Source organism: Vidua chalybeata, chromosome 7 (genome assembly GCF_026979565.1).
Source record: "Vidua chalybeata isolate OUT-0048 chromosome 7, bVidCha1 merged haplotype, whole genome shotgun sequence".
Lineage (NCBI taxonomy): Eukaryota > Metazoa > Chordata > Aves > Passeriformes > Viduidae > Vidua > Vidua chalybeata.
The window spans coordinates 23,484,094-23,500,496 of NC_071536.1; the positions used below are offsets into that span (position 1 = coordinate 23,484,094).

The 16,403-nt window shown below is 51.4% G+C and overlaps 1 protein-coding gene across 8 annotated transcripts in view; it reads left to right on the top strand.

Moving 5' to 3' along the window:
* Nucleotides 1-7,852, top strand: part of CFAP65 (cilia and flagella associated protein 65) — a 32,056-nt gene extending 24,204 nt beyond the window's left edge. For 6 of the 8 annotated variants that reach the window (XM_053947772.1, XM_053947768.1, XM_053947770.1 and 3 more), the window contains 9 exons: nucleotides 789-929; nucleotides 1,369-1,485; nucleotides 2,061-2,198; nucleotides 2,688-2,753; nucleotides 4,387-4,592; nucleotides 4,971-5,120; nucleotides 5,640-5,918; nucleotides 6,589-6,726; nucleotides 7,289-7,852. In XM_053947772.1, the coding sequence (XP_053803747.1) occupies nucleotides 789-929; nucleotides 1,369-1,485; nucleotides 2,061-2,198; nucleotides 2,688-2,753; nucleotides 4,387-4,592; nucleotides 4,971-5,120; nucleotides 5,640-5,918; nucleotides 6,589-6,726; nucleotides 7,289-7,325 (1,272 nt within the window). In that variant the 3' untranslated portion in view covers nucleotides 7,326-7,852. Of the gene's footprint in view, nucleotides 1-788; nucleotides 930-1,368; nucleotides 1,486-2,060; nucleotides 2,199-2,687; nucleotides 2,754-4,386; nucleotides 4,593-4,970; nucleotides 5,121-5,639; nucleotides 5,919-6,588; nucleotides 6,727-7,288 lie in introns of those variants that run through there. The other 2 variants (XM_053947773.1, XR_008431841.1) reach the window with 2 other exon arrangements.
* Nucleotides 7,853-16,403: the final 8,551 nt, after the last annotated feature.

The following is a 16,403-nucleotide window of genomic DNA, read 5'->3' on the forward strand; positions in this document are numbered from 1 at the left end:
TGGACAATCTGTTGTTAAACTCACCCACAGATCCAGACACAGTGAATGAGCATTACACAGTAGCAACAGAGGCTTTCTCCTGGCAGGTAAAGGATTCAACCTGTGTGACATTAGCATGCCTTCCTTGGAGCCAGCCATAGCTTCACATGCTCTTTTGCTTCCAAGCAGGGCAATTATATTCCTGAGAACAGCAAAGAGAAGATGATTAAAAACTGCCTTAGTCTGACAATTAAGATAGCATTCTGCAAGGCTCTGTTGTCTGAAATCAAGTTTCTTTCTCTAATGATTACTGTACTTAATTAGAGATTGCATTGTGCCTAGAGAATGGGACAAACTAGTAGCATACTAGTAGCAAGGTGTATTAGGGATCACTTTCCTAAAACTCACAGTCAGATTGATAGGGATTTTGCACAAGCACACACCTCATGTTTCTCAACTGAAGTAGGAAAAGGCCTGGACTGCCAATGCTGCAGAGAGAATCAGGACGTTACTGGTCCTCTGTGCTCCCGAGATCCTTTCCTGTCCAGTCCCAGTGTTATGTCTTATTCATTGCTCACTCAATCCCACTGCAACACAGCTGGCCTTTTGATGTAAAGTCATTGTAACCAGAGCAAAATTGAGAGAATTGTTACATTCTCTCAAGTTATTATAGTAAAGATACCTGGTTAATATTATCTGTGAATTGCTGAAGTATGACTTAGAGATGACTGTATGACTCCCCTTCCCCAGTGGCTAGGTCCCATCTTCCTTCCCTGCTGTTCCTTCTGGTTTCTCCTTATTTCCTGCAGGCAGCCACCTTGTCCCATCACAGGATTTGCTTTGGAAATATCCCAGACTGCACCAAAGCTGGTCGACTTGTCTTTCTCAACAATATCTCAAAGAGCAAGGCAGTGGTGTTTACCTGGCAGGTAAACTCCTGTAAAGAAATGGTGAGTCCCCTTTGATCTACAGCCTTCCTGCCAATGTCTGTTGTGCTATGAAAGGACCTTACATCTCCATTTTCAACAGGACACTTATTTCTAGGAAACTGGCTTTCTACTAGGTGATGAAAGGAAAAGTGAAGGCAAGGGTTAGGACAGGGGGAACAACAGGATTTCAGAAGGGAAATCCAAAGACTTTGGTGAGGTTATATGAAGTTGGAACTACGTAATGCGATAACAAACCTCAGGACTCTGTCCACCAGCAAAGGCCATGTTTGTTCTTAGAATATATCAACTGCATCTCTCTCATGCCACATACCTCTGAGAAGAGGTGTGTTCCCTGAGAAGAGAAAGCACACAGGAAGGTCCCAGGACAGTGAAATAGCTCCTATGGGTTTTTTTTCTTTTTTTATTTAATTTTGTTCTCCTCCTTCCGCCCTTCGCCCAGGTGTTGGAGGTTGCTCCAGAGTCAGGGGTTGCGCAGCCTGGAGAGAGTATCCCCTGCTTCATCACACTGCAACATACAAGGACTCCCTACTTCTGCAGAATAAATCTGGTGTGTGAGGTGAGACCCAGTTACCATGACCCGGACATGTTATTGTGGTTCCCAAATGGCTGACCCCAGCAGTCAGCTGCCTGCTGCTTCCAGCTGAAGGAATCCTTCTTTGATACACACTTCTCACTCCTGAAGACACCTAGCTTCATCCTTCCTGATACTTTAATCATCTTTCTGTCTGTGTGGTTCACTAGATGAAGTGTAATTGTGCAATGTATGGCTTTGTGAGGGGAGCCCAGCTGCTAGAAGTGATGGTTTGAATGGGAATGGCTTTCAGTGGATGCCAAAGACTTGATATCTGTAAAAAACAAGTCTTGCTGCTTTAATATTATTGGGGGAACACACCAACAGTCGTGTCCCCCTCAACATTTTCCAGGTTTTCTTTGGCGAGAGAGTATATCTTCTCTGTCTGAGACTTAAAATACCACTGTTTTTTCCTCTTCCTGCCACTGGAATACATGGAAAGCAAGTGGGTTTCTTCCTGGGACCTCCTGAAGGGGAGAAACAGGCATAGACTTGAGCCAAGGACTGCTATTTTCAACTCTTTTCTGGCCCTGCTCCCCTCAGTATGGTGTGTTTCATAGGTGTACATCCAGGAGTCCCTGGTTCAGTATGAGAGGGACCTGCATGAGTGGGAAAAGGAGAAGGAACGACAGGCTGTGGAATTCACCATCACAGAGAAGAACCTTGGGACTAAGAGGAAGCTAACGTCACCTTCAGTGGTAAGCGCTCTCAAAACCTTGCACCAGCTTAGCTTGGCTCAAGAAATAGCAGCCAGAGTTGACAAGAAACATTCTTTAGGAAAACCTAGGCAGTTGTTAAGAGGACATGAGACTGATCTGTTAAAGACCTCAAAGTTGATCTGTGGTTAGAGGAAAATGAGATCTTGTTTTCTAGCCAAGAATCATCTTACAAACTGAAATTTCTAGTGACCATCTGAAATTTGAAAGTGCATCAGAAGCCTTTGGAAAAACAAGGCCAGTGGCTCTGGAAACCAATGGTTGGATTTTTAACCATGAATAAACACTGGAGAGAAATGTGTAGCTAGCAGTAAGAATGTGGTCTAAGTGAAGAATGGAGGATGAGATCATTGACTCTCAGCTGGCACAAAGTTTAAAAAAAATCCTAAGGTCTTGTTCTGCTCTGTATCTTCCCCATATGGTAATTCTTCTTCCTTTTTTTTAAATTTAATATTTTATTTTATTTTTCAGAGGTTATCAGATTCTGCTGAAACAGCAAATCTTCCCGAATCCTCAGCTGTGATCAGGAAATACAAGGTAAATCAGGCCTGTCTCAGTTGTGGTAGAATCAAACTGATTGCTTTAGAAAATAGGCAAATGCTGGATATCACAATGTGGGAGTCTGGACAGAGAGCACAGCAGGATTTGTAGCTTCAAGGCTTTGAGAGACAGACTGTTTGGAGGAGGCAGAAGAATCACACTGTCTGGCTGTGTTCTCTGGCCAGTAACTTTCCAGCTGAGGTGAATGGGAACTGAAATTGGCATCAAACGTGCACCCATGACTGGAGAAAGGGGGAAGGGTTTCAAATAAGCAGAAAAAATGCACACAGACAGGGCAATTGGTACCTGTACTGATTTCATTTTGGGGCCACAATGGAATGTGTGCCACAGCAGAAAGCAGCAGAACCCTGGCAGAATGTGGTGCAGACTTTGCCCTCACCTCAAGAAGAGCTGTGCTCTGTTCCTCAGGAGAAGCTGCAGACAGGAGCTGCCTTAAATACACAGAAAGTTTTAAAGCTCAATTTGCCTAGTTCATCAGTTTCCACTCAAGTACACAACTGTATGCACTGCTATAAGACAGCTTTTCCAGCAGTGGTGGGAAGGTGTGAAACAAGGTCCCAGTGAGTGCTCTGCAGACCTAGCTGGGCCCAAAGGAAGAGCCAGCAGTGCCTATAGCCATCAGCAAGATGTGCTGTGGGAATGACAGGGCTCAAAGCTAACCCAAGATGTGTAAAGATTTAGGGGAGCTGAGGGGAAGCTGGGCCTGAGAGGACTGAGGCAACAAGGAGATGTAGCTTGTTATCTCAGGAATGCCACCACAGTGAGGCTGTAGCAGTGCTCCTGAGACTCCATGAGTGCCTTTGCCTTGCCTTGCACTGTTCTGTGTGAAGGAATCAGCTCAGGGCGACTCTAGCTTGGACTGTTTTCCCTGTGCTGTTTGGTGTGATCAGTGATGCAGGTGAAAGCATTCTCTGGATGAGCATAAGGATGGCTGCAGAAAGGTAAAAACAGTTTCATTTAGTCCTCTAGGATTTTAACCTGTAGTGATAATTTGGAGCCTGCTATGTCTGTGTAAGGAGCAGTGCTGGCCCCTAACCTCATTCCCAGAGGCAGGGCAGCCATGTCTCAAAGATCATTGAAGTCCTGTGATGCCTGAGGACTTCTCCAGATCTCTGTGGTGTCCTTCTGGCCCAGGCATCCTGGCTACTGCTCTAAGAAATTTCCCCTAACCTGACTGCTGGTAATGCAACCCCAAGTTGGCCCGTGTAGTGTGACTGGAGTCAGTTCCTGGTTTCCCTTCAGGTTTGGGGGAGGACAGTTTCCCCATGCATTCCATGTACGTCACTTCTCCTGCAGCACTCCCGGTGTGCTTGCAAGAGCTTCCACGGTGATGGATTGGAGAACAACAGCTCCAAGTACCTTAGGGAGACCCTGAAGCCCTGTTGACACTTGGGGCTGGCACACTAGTCAGTGAGAAGGGAAGAGACCTGATTTCCACTATGGCTGCTCATGCCTGTTATCAGTACTGCGGTGCTAAAATCATTTTGACACCCACTCTAGTGGGTCTGGTTGCTGGGCTTTCAGTTCTCATGCCTGTGCTCAAACCTACACCAGCCTACTTGTGGCCAAAGGACCAACTATATGCCTGCCATTTCTTTCCTTCCAACAGACATTACCCCCTATTAAAAGCCACCCTACACCCAGTCAGCCACCTGGACACATTGAGAGGGGGCTGTTGGACAAAGATGCTAGCCAGGTCAAACCAGAGCCTCCCACACCCTTGTTCTTATACCTTGATGTGTCAGCCAGGTCCTACGCCATTGAGGACTTCCTCAGCAACTTTGCCTTGGATTTTCCCAGATACTTCTTGTCTCGGTAAGAGGTAGAGTTTTTTGGATTGGCAGCTTCATCTGAGCCAAGGCTGCCCATGCTGTGATATGCACTGAACTTGGTGCTCTACTCTGCTCCTATCCAGTGCCTCAAAATTAAGTAAGAGGTGTCTTGCTTTCCCCAGCATTAGCTGACATGACCTGTTTCTCTCCCCACCTCAACTGTCAGAGCTCAGTGTTCCTCTTTTATGACAGTGTCCCTGCTCCTGTCAGAAATATGACAGCTCCCACCCCTCCCCTGCTTGCCTGCACTGCTTGCCTGCACTGCTTGCCTGACATGCTGCTGCAGTGCTAGAAGGGTGCTGGTCTTTGAAAGTTTGGTTCTGTAATGCTGCCACTGATGGAACAACTCCTCCTTTCTCAGCCCTTTCAGCACCCAGCCCTCAGAAAGCAAATTGGTGGATGGAAATAGGCACAGAAGCAGGACGGACATGGAGCACAAACAGCTGTCCCTGGCTGCTGCTTCTAAACATGAGCTGGAGGTGGTGACTGACATACTCACAGGTGTCATCAGGTGTGTGTCCCTTCACCCTCACCTGGTTTGGAGCCCCTGTCCTCCAGAGAATGAGTGCAGCATGGTCAGTTCTCTGCTAATCCTAGAGGAATCTGTGCACTCTTGTTGCCAGAATGGGGGATCCACCTGCTAAAAGCTGTCTTGGGGACTATAAGCTGTGATCATGGAGTGACAGCCAAGGCAGGGGCTTCCTCCCCAGCCAGGGGCTGAGCCCATCTTTCCAGAGTTCCCAGGAACCAGGGAACTCTGCCTACTGTGATCTTGGAAACAGGCTGTGTTGGGGTACACCTATTCAGTTTGTGAGCTGCACAAATGTAAAGAACCAGCACTGGGAAAACAGAGGTAGTTTCACTGCTTAAACCCTCTTGCTGCTTCCCTTAGGCCTAGAAAGCAAGAAGCTACAGACTAAACACTGACATCAGTCAGTGATTTCCTCTGATTTGTGGTGTCTTGTAATAATCCTCTGGGTCATACAGAGAGCCAATTTGCTGGAATTATCCTTTATTTTCCTCTTCTTAGAAGCCTCTTGGAGGATGGCCGCTTCCAGAAGTCAGTGAGAAAAATCCAAGATGAGCCTATTCCATATTTCTCCCAGTTCCAGTCTGCAAAATCAGCAGAGCTCCAGGACAGTAGACAGGGCTCCATGATTCCCTCCAGGGTGTCTTCTTTGACAGATCTTGACCTTGAGAAGGATGGAGAGAAGAAAAAAATTAGTCAGAAAACTTCTCCCAGTGATTTGCTGGAGTCTTGCGAGACTTTTCACCATAAGCAGTTGAGGGAAAAGGAGATCATAAGTAGGTAAGGAAGGTTGTGTATGTAAAAGCTAAGAGCTGCACAGTCAAGAGAGCCGTGGCAGCACACTGCCTGGCCAGAAAGCCATTTCTCCTTCAGCCCTGCAGCATTTCTGCCGGTGTGTTATGTGTTGCCTGGGTGCAAGTCGATGCTAGCCCACCAGCCACCCTCTCCCAAATGTGGTTTGTAGAGAGAGAAGGTTTACTGTGTCTGGGGTTGAGCTGTGGGCAGTGCCAGGATGCTGGTAGTGAATGATGTCTACTTCACTCTCAGGCAGTCTAGGCTATATTAGACATTAGGGTGCAGTATGTGCTTACCTTACCTTTTATTTTCACTGCAATATTCCACCACCTTGCATTTGCTGTGGCTGCTCCCTTGTACACTGCTACAAGCTACAAGCATTATTCACTAATAGCAGCTACAGCACAGCTTGGAGGGAGAAACCAGTAAAACTATAGTCACCCAGTTTTGTCTAAGGTCAGGGCCTGACACCAGCTGGTGACAGTTCTGGGACAAGGGTCAGCAACCCATTGCTCAAGTCTTTGTTGGTCTCAGTGTGTAGGAAACAGTGTATGCTCCACTGCTGTGCCTGATGATTCCTGGCAGGAGTCACAGCAAGCAGCCTGTCTTATCTGTTTTCTGATAGCTGTCCTCTCCTGTACTTCTGTCTTTCTAGGCAGCCAGCTGTTGGGAACCTTGTGGAGCTGGTGCTGGAAAACACACTGCAGAATATCCTGATCGAAGCCAGCCGTGGGGAGGTGGTGCTGACAGCCCAGCCCAGGGTCATTGCTTTACCCCCCAATGCCTCCCGAAGGTAGCAGAGTGTATCTGTGCTCTGGTGGGGGACAGGACCTGTCCTTAACATGTCAGGCTGAAGAACAGCCCATTTTCTAGACCATGTGGGTTAGCTGAATCCCTGCCTATCAATGCCAAGGCTGTCTGTGCAAAATGAAGAATCCACTCCCAAAGTCTCTGCCCCTCCTTGGCTTGTCCTGAGCCAGAGGTGGTAACAGTACAGCCTTTCTATGGACTTGAGACCCTCATACAGCTCTGGGGCAGGGCCCTATGGGTGAATGGTTGGCCTGAGGCACTGGAGAGCCTAGCACAAGGAGGGTCCTTTGGGAAAAGGGGTCAAGGAGCAGGCAGCACAGCCTCTGACAGCAGAAAGGGAGTAAAGTTTTCATAATCCAAGGTGGTGTGGGATCTAGTTTGGTTGAGGGAATAGCCACTGGTGGGGAAAGTAGATTTGGACCTGAGTGAAAAGCATAAGGGTTTGCCCTAGCTTGGGCAGAAGTGCAGCGAGATGGGATTGAGGGTTAATGGAAGGGGGTTGTTGGATATAGATGTCATCTCCAGAGCTGCCATCTCTTCCTCAGAATCACGAACCCGGCAACCCCACCCTCCAGAGCGTAGCTGCTGGGTACTGTGCTGCTTAAGCTCCTCAAGCACATCAACTCTCTCCATTCTTCATCCCTGTGATGTTCAGAGCAACTTGGACCCTCCCACACCATGACCTTAGCTCAGCATGCTGGCTTTCTCTGAGGAGGCATGTCCTGATTATGTTCTCAGCACCAATTTGAATCCTCTGACAACTCCACAGCAGAGTCCATGGGATCTCTCCTTTCTGTGGCTGGCCACATCATTGGAGAAGAACTCTATGCTACAGGGAGCACATGGACAACCACTATGACAATTCCCACTATCCTCAGTCTGCACGGGCTGAGAGGAGTGGAATCTGCTTTGGAATGTAGCTGAGGAAGGACTGACATCTGGGCAACGAGGTGATGGGATCAGCAGGATGCAGGTACTGAATCATCCTCCCCTCCTTGCTCCAGTGGCGACTGCAGGTTCCCTTTACAGCGACCAGCCCGAGGGGGCAGCTGCAGCATAATCAGTACACACGGCAACCCAATAAAAGCAACTTGACCTTCAGACACTGACACGGTGTGTAACATACGTAATTCATGCGTCTGGGTTTGGGAGCCCTGGACAAGGTTTTCCCTTTCCAAACTGCAAGGCTGTCACCTAGGGAAGGGAGTCCTCTGAGCCTTGGCTTGGCCTGCGGAGTCCGTCAGGCTGCAAGAGGTGTCACAATGAAGAAGCATGTTTGTCACAGCCGGGAGGTGGCAGCGTGAGATGTGAGAAATCCCAGTGGCCAGCACAGAACAGGCTGGTGCTGGGTTCCAGCTGCTGCTCCCAGGCAGGAGTTGCAGGATGGCTGTGCCAAGCAGTGGGCTGTGCATATCCCCAGCTCTGCCGTAGCACTATGGACTCTGCAACATGGGGCTCATGCAGCCACCCAGCTCTGGTGAGGGTGCAGTTTTGGTGTCTCCCTCCAAACCCTCATGCCTTGTTTCCCAGTGCCAGGACCCAGCCAAGACCAGAGCTGCATCTTCTTCCCTTGCATCTTAAGAGAAGATTGTGCAAAAGGCACTGTGGAAGGCTTTTGCCCCGCCCAGCAGAGGGCTGTTGCCTGCTGTGCCTGGGGTACTGCAGCTCACCCAGCTTCACCCCAGCACTCCTCTTTGTGCAGGAGCCCTGCCTGTGTAACTGTTACTAAGCCTCAGGGCTGAGCTGTTCCTGTTGTCAGAGATACAGCAGAGGCACTGCCAGCTCCTGAACTCAGCCTGGGTGCCTTGGGCCTTCACATGGGTCCTGGATCTTTCTCACGAGAAGTGCAAACCCTCTCCTCCCTTCCCAATACTCTGTGTGCCAGGTCTCCTAACATCACAGCAGTCTTTCTGTATTCCTCTGGGCTTTGGCTAGTGCTGAACAGGTAATGCAGAACCACTTCCTTCCTCACACCTCAAGGCAGCAGCAGGGCCTGGCTGTTCAGTCCACTTGGACTGATTCTTCTTGGTCCAGGCTCCTTGCTAGGATTTGCTCACTGCAGATGCTCTGTTGTCCTGCAACAAAGTTCCCAAATGGATAGCAAAGGCAGGGGTAGAAACCTCACTGTTGCCCTAAAGCAGGTTGAATCCAGCTGCCCAAGGGCAGCATGGAGCAGTGAAGACAGGGTCAGTCAGTTTGTCCATCCTCAGACCTGCTGTGTGACCTAATGCTTGTTAGGCTGCATCACTGCAGCTGCACCGTTGCATCCACTACCTGGAGGAGTTGGCATGGGAATGCTGTGTGTTAGTCTGGTGTAACACCCAAAACCAAACGGTGACAGCCCGAGTGCCATCAAATGTGCAGGGAATTTTTTATGCCATTAAAGCTCCTGTTCTCCCCACTTTCTTGTGCTCCCAGCCTGGACCTGGAGAAAACAGAAGTCACACTGTACTTGCCTGTTGGAGCACTATTAGAGGGAAATTCACTTGTTTGATAAGCATCACTCTAGTAGGAGAGATCTCGAAGATGATGCCTTAAACAACAGGTGAGTCAGGGAAACAGATTTGAGAGCTATTTACACCCGTGAGAGAGAATTTTTTCTTCTCTCAGCTCTTTTTAGGGGCTGTGAGATGGTGGTGTGTCACCTTTGTTGTAGGTCTTCTCTGGTGCCTGTCAACCAGAACCACTCTGAGTGCACTAAGCAAAGAGAGTAGCAGCTGTCAGACACTTTTCTTCTTTTATCCTCATCCTAAAATATAAATACGTCAGGGGCAGCCTCTTTTCCAGGTTGGGGAAATTCCCAATTCCTCTTCTCAGGCTGGGAACTAGACCCTGACCCTGGTTTTGGAAAACACTTCAACGTGTGACTGAGCCACATCACTGTCCTGTTAGCAAACACTAACAGCACTCCCACACAGCAGCACTTCCAGATGGTGCTGGGGGTGAGCTCTACGTAGTGTGGAGCCTATGGTGTGGATGTTCTCACCCAGGGGCTTCTCTCTCTCGGATCTTTGGGGCAATGGGGAAGTGAGGGGAGGGCAGAGATGTACAGAGCTGGCAGGGAGGGACTTTCTCTTAGCAACAGGTTTTTTTGGTAGCCACTGCCAAGGGTGATGAACTTGTGGGACTATAGACTCACAGCCCAGCTCAGGACCTAGAAGAGGGGAGAAGTCCTGTTTCTGCTAATGGCATTTGGGTCTCAGGCAGAAGGAAGTTTGAGCTTGTTGTACTGTCTCCCAGGGCTGCCCAACAGAGCTACGTTTCTAATGCACATTTCTCCAACAGAAATACTGTAGGTACAGGTCCTGCTTCTTCCCACTGGTGTTTGGGCAGTGAAATGGGTGATGTTCCCACGGGACTGGGGTTGGTAGCCAGGCCAGGCTCCCGGCAGGTATACAGCCAGCACGCCTATGGCTGAGCATGAGCTTGGCAAGCTAATGGGACTCCCCCTCTCCTTGTGTGAATTATCGGGAGCACTCAGTCATCAGGCAGTTAATGCACCACACAGCAGGCGCTTTCTTCTTGGCTGTAACTCCTGGCTCCCAGGGAGGGGCGAAATGGCCTTGGGGCAGGTGGGCAACAGAAGCTATCCTGAATCCCATTAAAACATTTAACACCTGCTGAATCGTGCCATTGTGTGGGAGATAAAGGGAAGGGAACAAAGCTGCTCTTGGGCTTCCCTGACGGTGTCTGCTAGGCTTTGCTGTCCCATTGCAGCTGGGGAGCCTGAATCTCCTGCAAAGCCCCACTTGGTGGGTCTCTGTGTCAGTGTAGGGAAGGCAGCAGTGTTAGGGGACAATCAACCATTCCCTTGTTGGAAGCAGCCCCTTCTCCCTCTGTACAGTGTATGAGGTAGGAACCTGAAAAAGTCCTGCCCTGACCAGCTTGCAGTGTCTGAAGAGCAGAAGTGTGAGGGTGATCCTTCCAAAACTCTTGGCAAAGCTGGACAGATCCTTCACCCCTGGCCTCCCGTCTCTGAGCTACTGGGCTTTGCTGGCTCAGCTGTGTCACTTTGGTGTTTGGGATTGGGAGCCATGTTCAGGCCAGGCCAGGGCACCATGCTGTCTCCTGATGGACACAAGATGTGCTCTGATGTGACCTAGTCAGTCTTCATGGGACAGTGAGGCAGCACAAGTCCTTGGGTGTTGCAAGAGGAGGCTGAGACTGCCTTTCCAAGGCCAGCCCTACTAATAGCTCAATCCCAGAGCCGCCCACCTGCCTGATAGGGAAGGGCACAAACTGGCAGATGCTGCCCCAGAGATGCCAGAACAAGTGAAAGATGTTCCCCAGGGTAGCAGTGCAGTGCAGGGCACTCTGCAAGCTCAAGAGACCTGCTTTTCTCATGTTTTCTGTAAAGCAGCCCTGCAGGGACAGTATTTGCTGCTATTTAGTAAATCGTGGGGCCCTGACCTTGCAGGAGAGAGGCTGGGGTGAAAGAGCATTTCTGACACAGCATATAGGCTTGGAGATGTCTGCTGACACTGCAGAAGCACCTGTGGTATTTGGGTTTTGTGCTCCAGAAAGAGGGGGCAGCCAACCAACCTATGCCAGGAGCTGTAGCTCTGCTATGCTGGTGCATGCCAGGGCAGGGAGGGGTGAGAGTCCTGTCCAGCACACCTCCCATACTAGGAAAGGAGAAATATAAAAGTCCAAGCATCACAGCCTGTACAGCATCAAAAGGAGGGGGAACATCACACTTCTTCACTGCACCACAACCCAGAGTATTGGTGGTATTGCATTTCCTTTGCTGCCAAAACTACTGAAAAAGGACCAAGGTGAGCAGGAGCAGCAGGTTGGCATCACTCCACCTCTTCCTAGTGCCAGGCCTGGGGCCTCCAGCCTGCACAGCCAGCAGAAGACAGGAAGGATGGAGCCTGCCTTTCAAAATCCTGAGTGTGAGAGGGTCGAGTCTCCAAGGAAGAAGAATTGGGTGGCAGTGGCTCCTACAGATCTGCCACTATCCTCTTACATTTGGGAATCCATTTACTGCAACCTGCAAGTACACTCCAGCTCTGGAGGGAGCAATGGTGATGGTTTCTAAAGCACACCTAGGGCCAGGATTCCTGCAGGTGTACACCGTGTGGGTTAAAGGAGTGTTACCCCCTTCCCCACCCACAAACACACCCATCTACACAAACGAACAGGCCACTGCACTTGCACAAAGGAGCTTCTCCTGCCACTGCTGCTGCACTTCATGCTCTGTTATCCGAGGAGTTGTGGGTGCCAGAGTAACTGGGAGAGAGAGCCCAGCTCCTGCTGATTCTGGCTGAGATCAGCAGAGGGCTGTCAGGGCTGAGCAGCTGGCTGGGCACTGTAGGAGTGTGTCTAAACTTCCCCTGGCTTCCATGAGCTCTGCTCCCAGAGCCAGCACAGGGATGTCTGGTTAACCTGCTGGGCAGTGACACAGCTGGGACACAAGGGTGCTGTGACTCTGGGATGCAGTGACCCACGGGGAAGCATGTGCACATGGAGTGAAACACATCGTGTTCTTGCTGCTGCGTTGGGACAGCTGGCTCCTGGCCTGTGTGGCCATGCAGGGAACACTCCCAAAGAGAGTGCTCCCAAAGTTTTGTTAAGTTGTGCTTTGCTGCCTAGCTCAGAAGTCTGTGGATTGCTCTAAATGACATGTGAGCATTTTGCTGGTGTGCTGTGGAGATTTTCAGCATGAGTGGGGGGATTGGGGTAAGAACAAGGAAGACTTTTCTATCACTGACACTCAGACTGTTTGGGGTAGGCACTAGATTTGCTTTTCTGCCCTGAGACTTCACAACTCCCTGACCTTTCAGCAGCCCAAAACACTGCAAAAAAGCCACTGCCATCCTAGAGCTGCCAGGTAGGATATCCTCACACCTGTTTCCCCTGGCCCCCTGCTCTCCTCTCTTCTCTGCTGCAAAGTGAGACAGGCAGGTGGGTGGAAAAGTGACAGCTGGTGTTGTTCCAGTGCAGGTTAATGAATGTCTCCTCCTCTCCCCCTCACCTCCTCCTCCCCACCACCCCAGCACCCAGGCTCCTGGCTCCTATCAGCCCATCAGGCTCCCATTAACAAAGGCAGCCCTGGAGAGTTTGCATAGAGACCTGCTCTGCCTCTAATCTAGGTGGGCTAATCGCCTCCCTTGCCCAGCCTGCCTTCCCTGGGTCAATATTTGCTCTGAGCAAACACAGAGCTGTGACAGGTGTGCTGGGGAGAAGGCTCACTGCCGCCAGCCCAGCCCTCTTGCCTGTCTCTGCTCAGTCACATCTCTCCGGCCCCCGATCACCGGCCAGCCAGCGCTATTTTTATCAGGACTATAAAAGCCCCATCCAGCCAGCGTCACCCTCATTTTCTGCTTGTGAGCCAGCGGAGGAAGGCGAAGCCACTCACCTGACAGCTGCCAGCGTGTCACCGGAGCCAGGTGAGCTGCTATAGCCCAGCACACCTTGGCCAGGATCCTGCCTGCCTGGCTGGGAACAGGGTACTGGGCATAGAGAACATCCTGGGGGCTTTCCCGAGACAAGTACTGGGAGTCCGGTCACACACCTGAACTCCCGGGAAGGAAGGGGATGGGCTCAGGGGACACCGTCCAGCCTGTCCCCTTTCCTTAACTCTTCTCTCTCACTTGTATTTCCAATCCTTTCTGTTCCCCTCCCCTCCTCCATTTTCTTTCTTTCTTTCTTTCTTTCTTTCTTTCTTTCTTTCTTTCTTCTTTCTTTCTTTCTTTCTTTCTTTCTTTCTTCCTTCCTTCCTTCCTTTCTTCCCTGTTCTCCACCCTGCCTTGCCAGTTAACCTGCCCCTGCTCTGTTTGGCTTTCCCAGGCAGCAGGTGTCAAGCATCCACTTTCCAGATTTTACCCCCGGAGGAGCTGGTTTGGAGCAGCATGTGCAGCAAAGGACACCATCTCCCAGCCTAGAAGGACCCAGCTCGGGAGGAAGGGGCTGCTGAGAGCCCAAGACAGAGCACCCCTCCAGCCCACACTATCCAAAGTCAGAGCATCTCTGCACTTGCCTGGCGTCGAGCCCCACGTGCAATACCTGACCTGAACGTTTTGTTCGTTCGGCTCGCGTTAGGCAGGTCCAGCCCATCTGCAAGTGCATGGCTGGCGCTCACCCCCGGCACCACCGCACTCCCTGCCGCTGCAGAGGGAGCACACGCCTGCTTGCAACTCCTGCGTGCCAGATGAACATCCAGCCTCTGTGCGGAGCAAAGTGCACAAGGGACGTGCACAACACGCAATCTCACCCAAACACATGCAGCAGTGAGCAGCCAGTGCACACAGATGAAGCAATCCACACATAGCATGCATGAACGCCATGGGACTTCCACATGGCACTGTGGGACGTGGGACCCAGGTGACAGTGGTACACATGGCATTTCTGGCACTCAGCTGTGTAGGCTGTGACGTGCAGGACCCATGTCCGTATGCCCATGGCGTGGCAGGAACATGTAACACACTAGGCACAATCATCCTACCTGTGCGGCTGATTGCTGCTTGTAGCAGCCTGCTGGGAAAGGGCAGCCTGGCCCTGGCAGCACTGCAGAGCCATGGCAGGCACAGAGAGCCCTGGCACAGTGCTGGCCCAGGGTGGAGTTTGGCAGGCTCTGCCAAGCACCCAGGTAGGTCTCAATGGTCTGCTGGCACCAAAGGAGCTTTAGCTGCTGTCAGTGAAGCAGCAGGGAGGGAGGGCAGGAGCAGGGAGCAAGGAGCAGGGCAGAGGATGAGGGGTGTCACATCCTTTCTCACCTCACTCTGCCTTGATTCACTCCCAGGCTGCACTTCCCAGCTGTTCCAGGACTGTCTGACTGTCCGGGGCAGGTGTTTCCTGTTGTGCACTCTAAGTCTGGAGGCCAGGTGTCAGATCCTGCTGGTGGCAATCCCTCTGCCTATGCTTGCTGTGGAAGGGTAGGGGGGGTGGTGCTGGCAAGCCGGTGGGTCTCTTTCAGGACAGCCCTGCTCACTGCCTGCCCTGCTCTCCAAGCACAAGTGCTTGACTTCGACTCCTGTCCCATTCCACGTCCTGTCCCATCCCTCTCCCCCAGCAGCCAGAGAAGACATTCAGAGCCCGGGGCTGCTCCTAGGACTGTGGAGGCTGCAGGGAGTCATGGAGAACTAGGAGATGGGACAGCAGTAAACCTGCTTTTTTTCCACCTCAGGGTATTTTTTGGGAATGGAAAGATCTCTCACCCCCCTACTGTCTATGCCTGGCTCTGCCTGCGATTTCTCTGTCAGCCCTGAGCTGCTTCTGCCCTGCCCTCAGTCACAGGCACTTCCGTAGCACAGGATCCACTTCTGGTCCTGTCATGCTCAGGGATGCTCTGAGTTTACAGGTGGATCCCAAACCCATCTGCAGCCTCTCTGCAACCACCAAAAAGGCTCAGCCCATCCACCCATTGTAGATGGAGGAGAAGTTGGAGGTGAAGGAGCTCAGGAGTTTGCTAAGGGACAGGATGATTCCTGCTGCTTTCCCTCACCCCCAAGAAGCTATGCACAGGACAAAGCTCAGCAGCCCTGGTCCTGGAGGAAGAAAATCCTGTTCCCTCCTTGGGGTGCCCCTGCAAGGGGCAGAGATGAGGCACCTAGGCTTCCTGTTTGGGCAGTTTCCATCAGGTGGTGTAGGTAGGGGCCAAAATCAACGAGCATCTCCAGGGTTGCCACACTCCCTGCATCCCTCCAGAGCTAAGGGTCCATCCTAGCCTAGGGACAGCCCCCAGACAATGCAGTGATTGGCTATGATTGTGGTCATGGGCCCTTGGGGCTGTGTCTCCAGGCTCTGTGTCCTCTGCTACCAATCCTGGCAAAGTTGAAAAGCTGAGAAAGCACAACACATCCCCTGATATGCACAACCTCTGCAGCTGCCCTGCTCAGGCTGGGATCAAACAGAACATGATTAATAACTCTGAGCAAAGCCAGACCCTGCTGTCCATGTGCTCCAGTTGCTGCACAAGTGTCCCTGTGGGGGCAGAGCCTGGTGGAGATGGTATCTGGCAGAGCAAGGCTGTGGAAATGCGGCCATGCTGCCTCCGCTTTCGCCTGGTTGCTCCAGCACCTCTGGGCTGTCTTATGCCCCGTCACCTCCCCAGCCTGCTCTCACTGCCCCAGCTCTGCCAGCCCAGTGGCACTGAGAAGCTGTGAAACTGTTCAAAGGTGGGATGGCCCCCAGAAGCCACATTGCCCTGAGGACTGTGTTACCTGGAGAATGACTCCCTGGCAGGATTAGCACCCAAGGGTGAGCTTCTCCTCACTATAGGCAGAGCCAGAGGCATTAAACACCCACTTGTACATGTCAGAGCCAGTGCTGGTACCAAGGGTACCAAAGCTGGCATGGGATGGGGCACAGTGGGGTATTGCTGTCTGTGCTGGATAGTGCTGTTCCCCAAACCCCAGGCTCTGCATGGCCAGTGACATGGCTTTGGGGACCTTAGGACCTGGGCTGGGGATTTCCGTGGCACAGTTCTGCACCAGGAGGATTTGCATGGAGAGGGCAGGGTGCGGGAAGAGCACTGGGGAGACGCAGGTTTGGATTTGCACATAGGTGTAGTTTCACACAGGTGTGTATGTGCATGCATGCCTGTGTATTTGTATAGGTGTTTCAATGTGTGTGCCCTCCCTGGCAGGCAGAGCAGAGCTGGTGCATCCCTGTCCTGTGTGTGCACGTGTGTGTGTTCTGCTGAGCTGAATGGGTGGT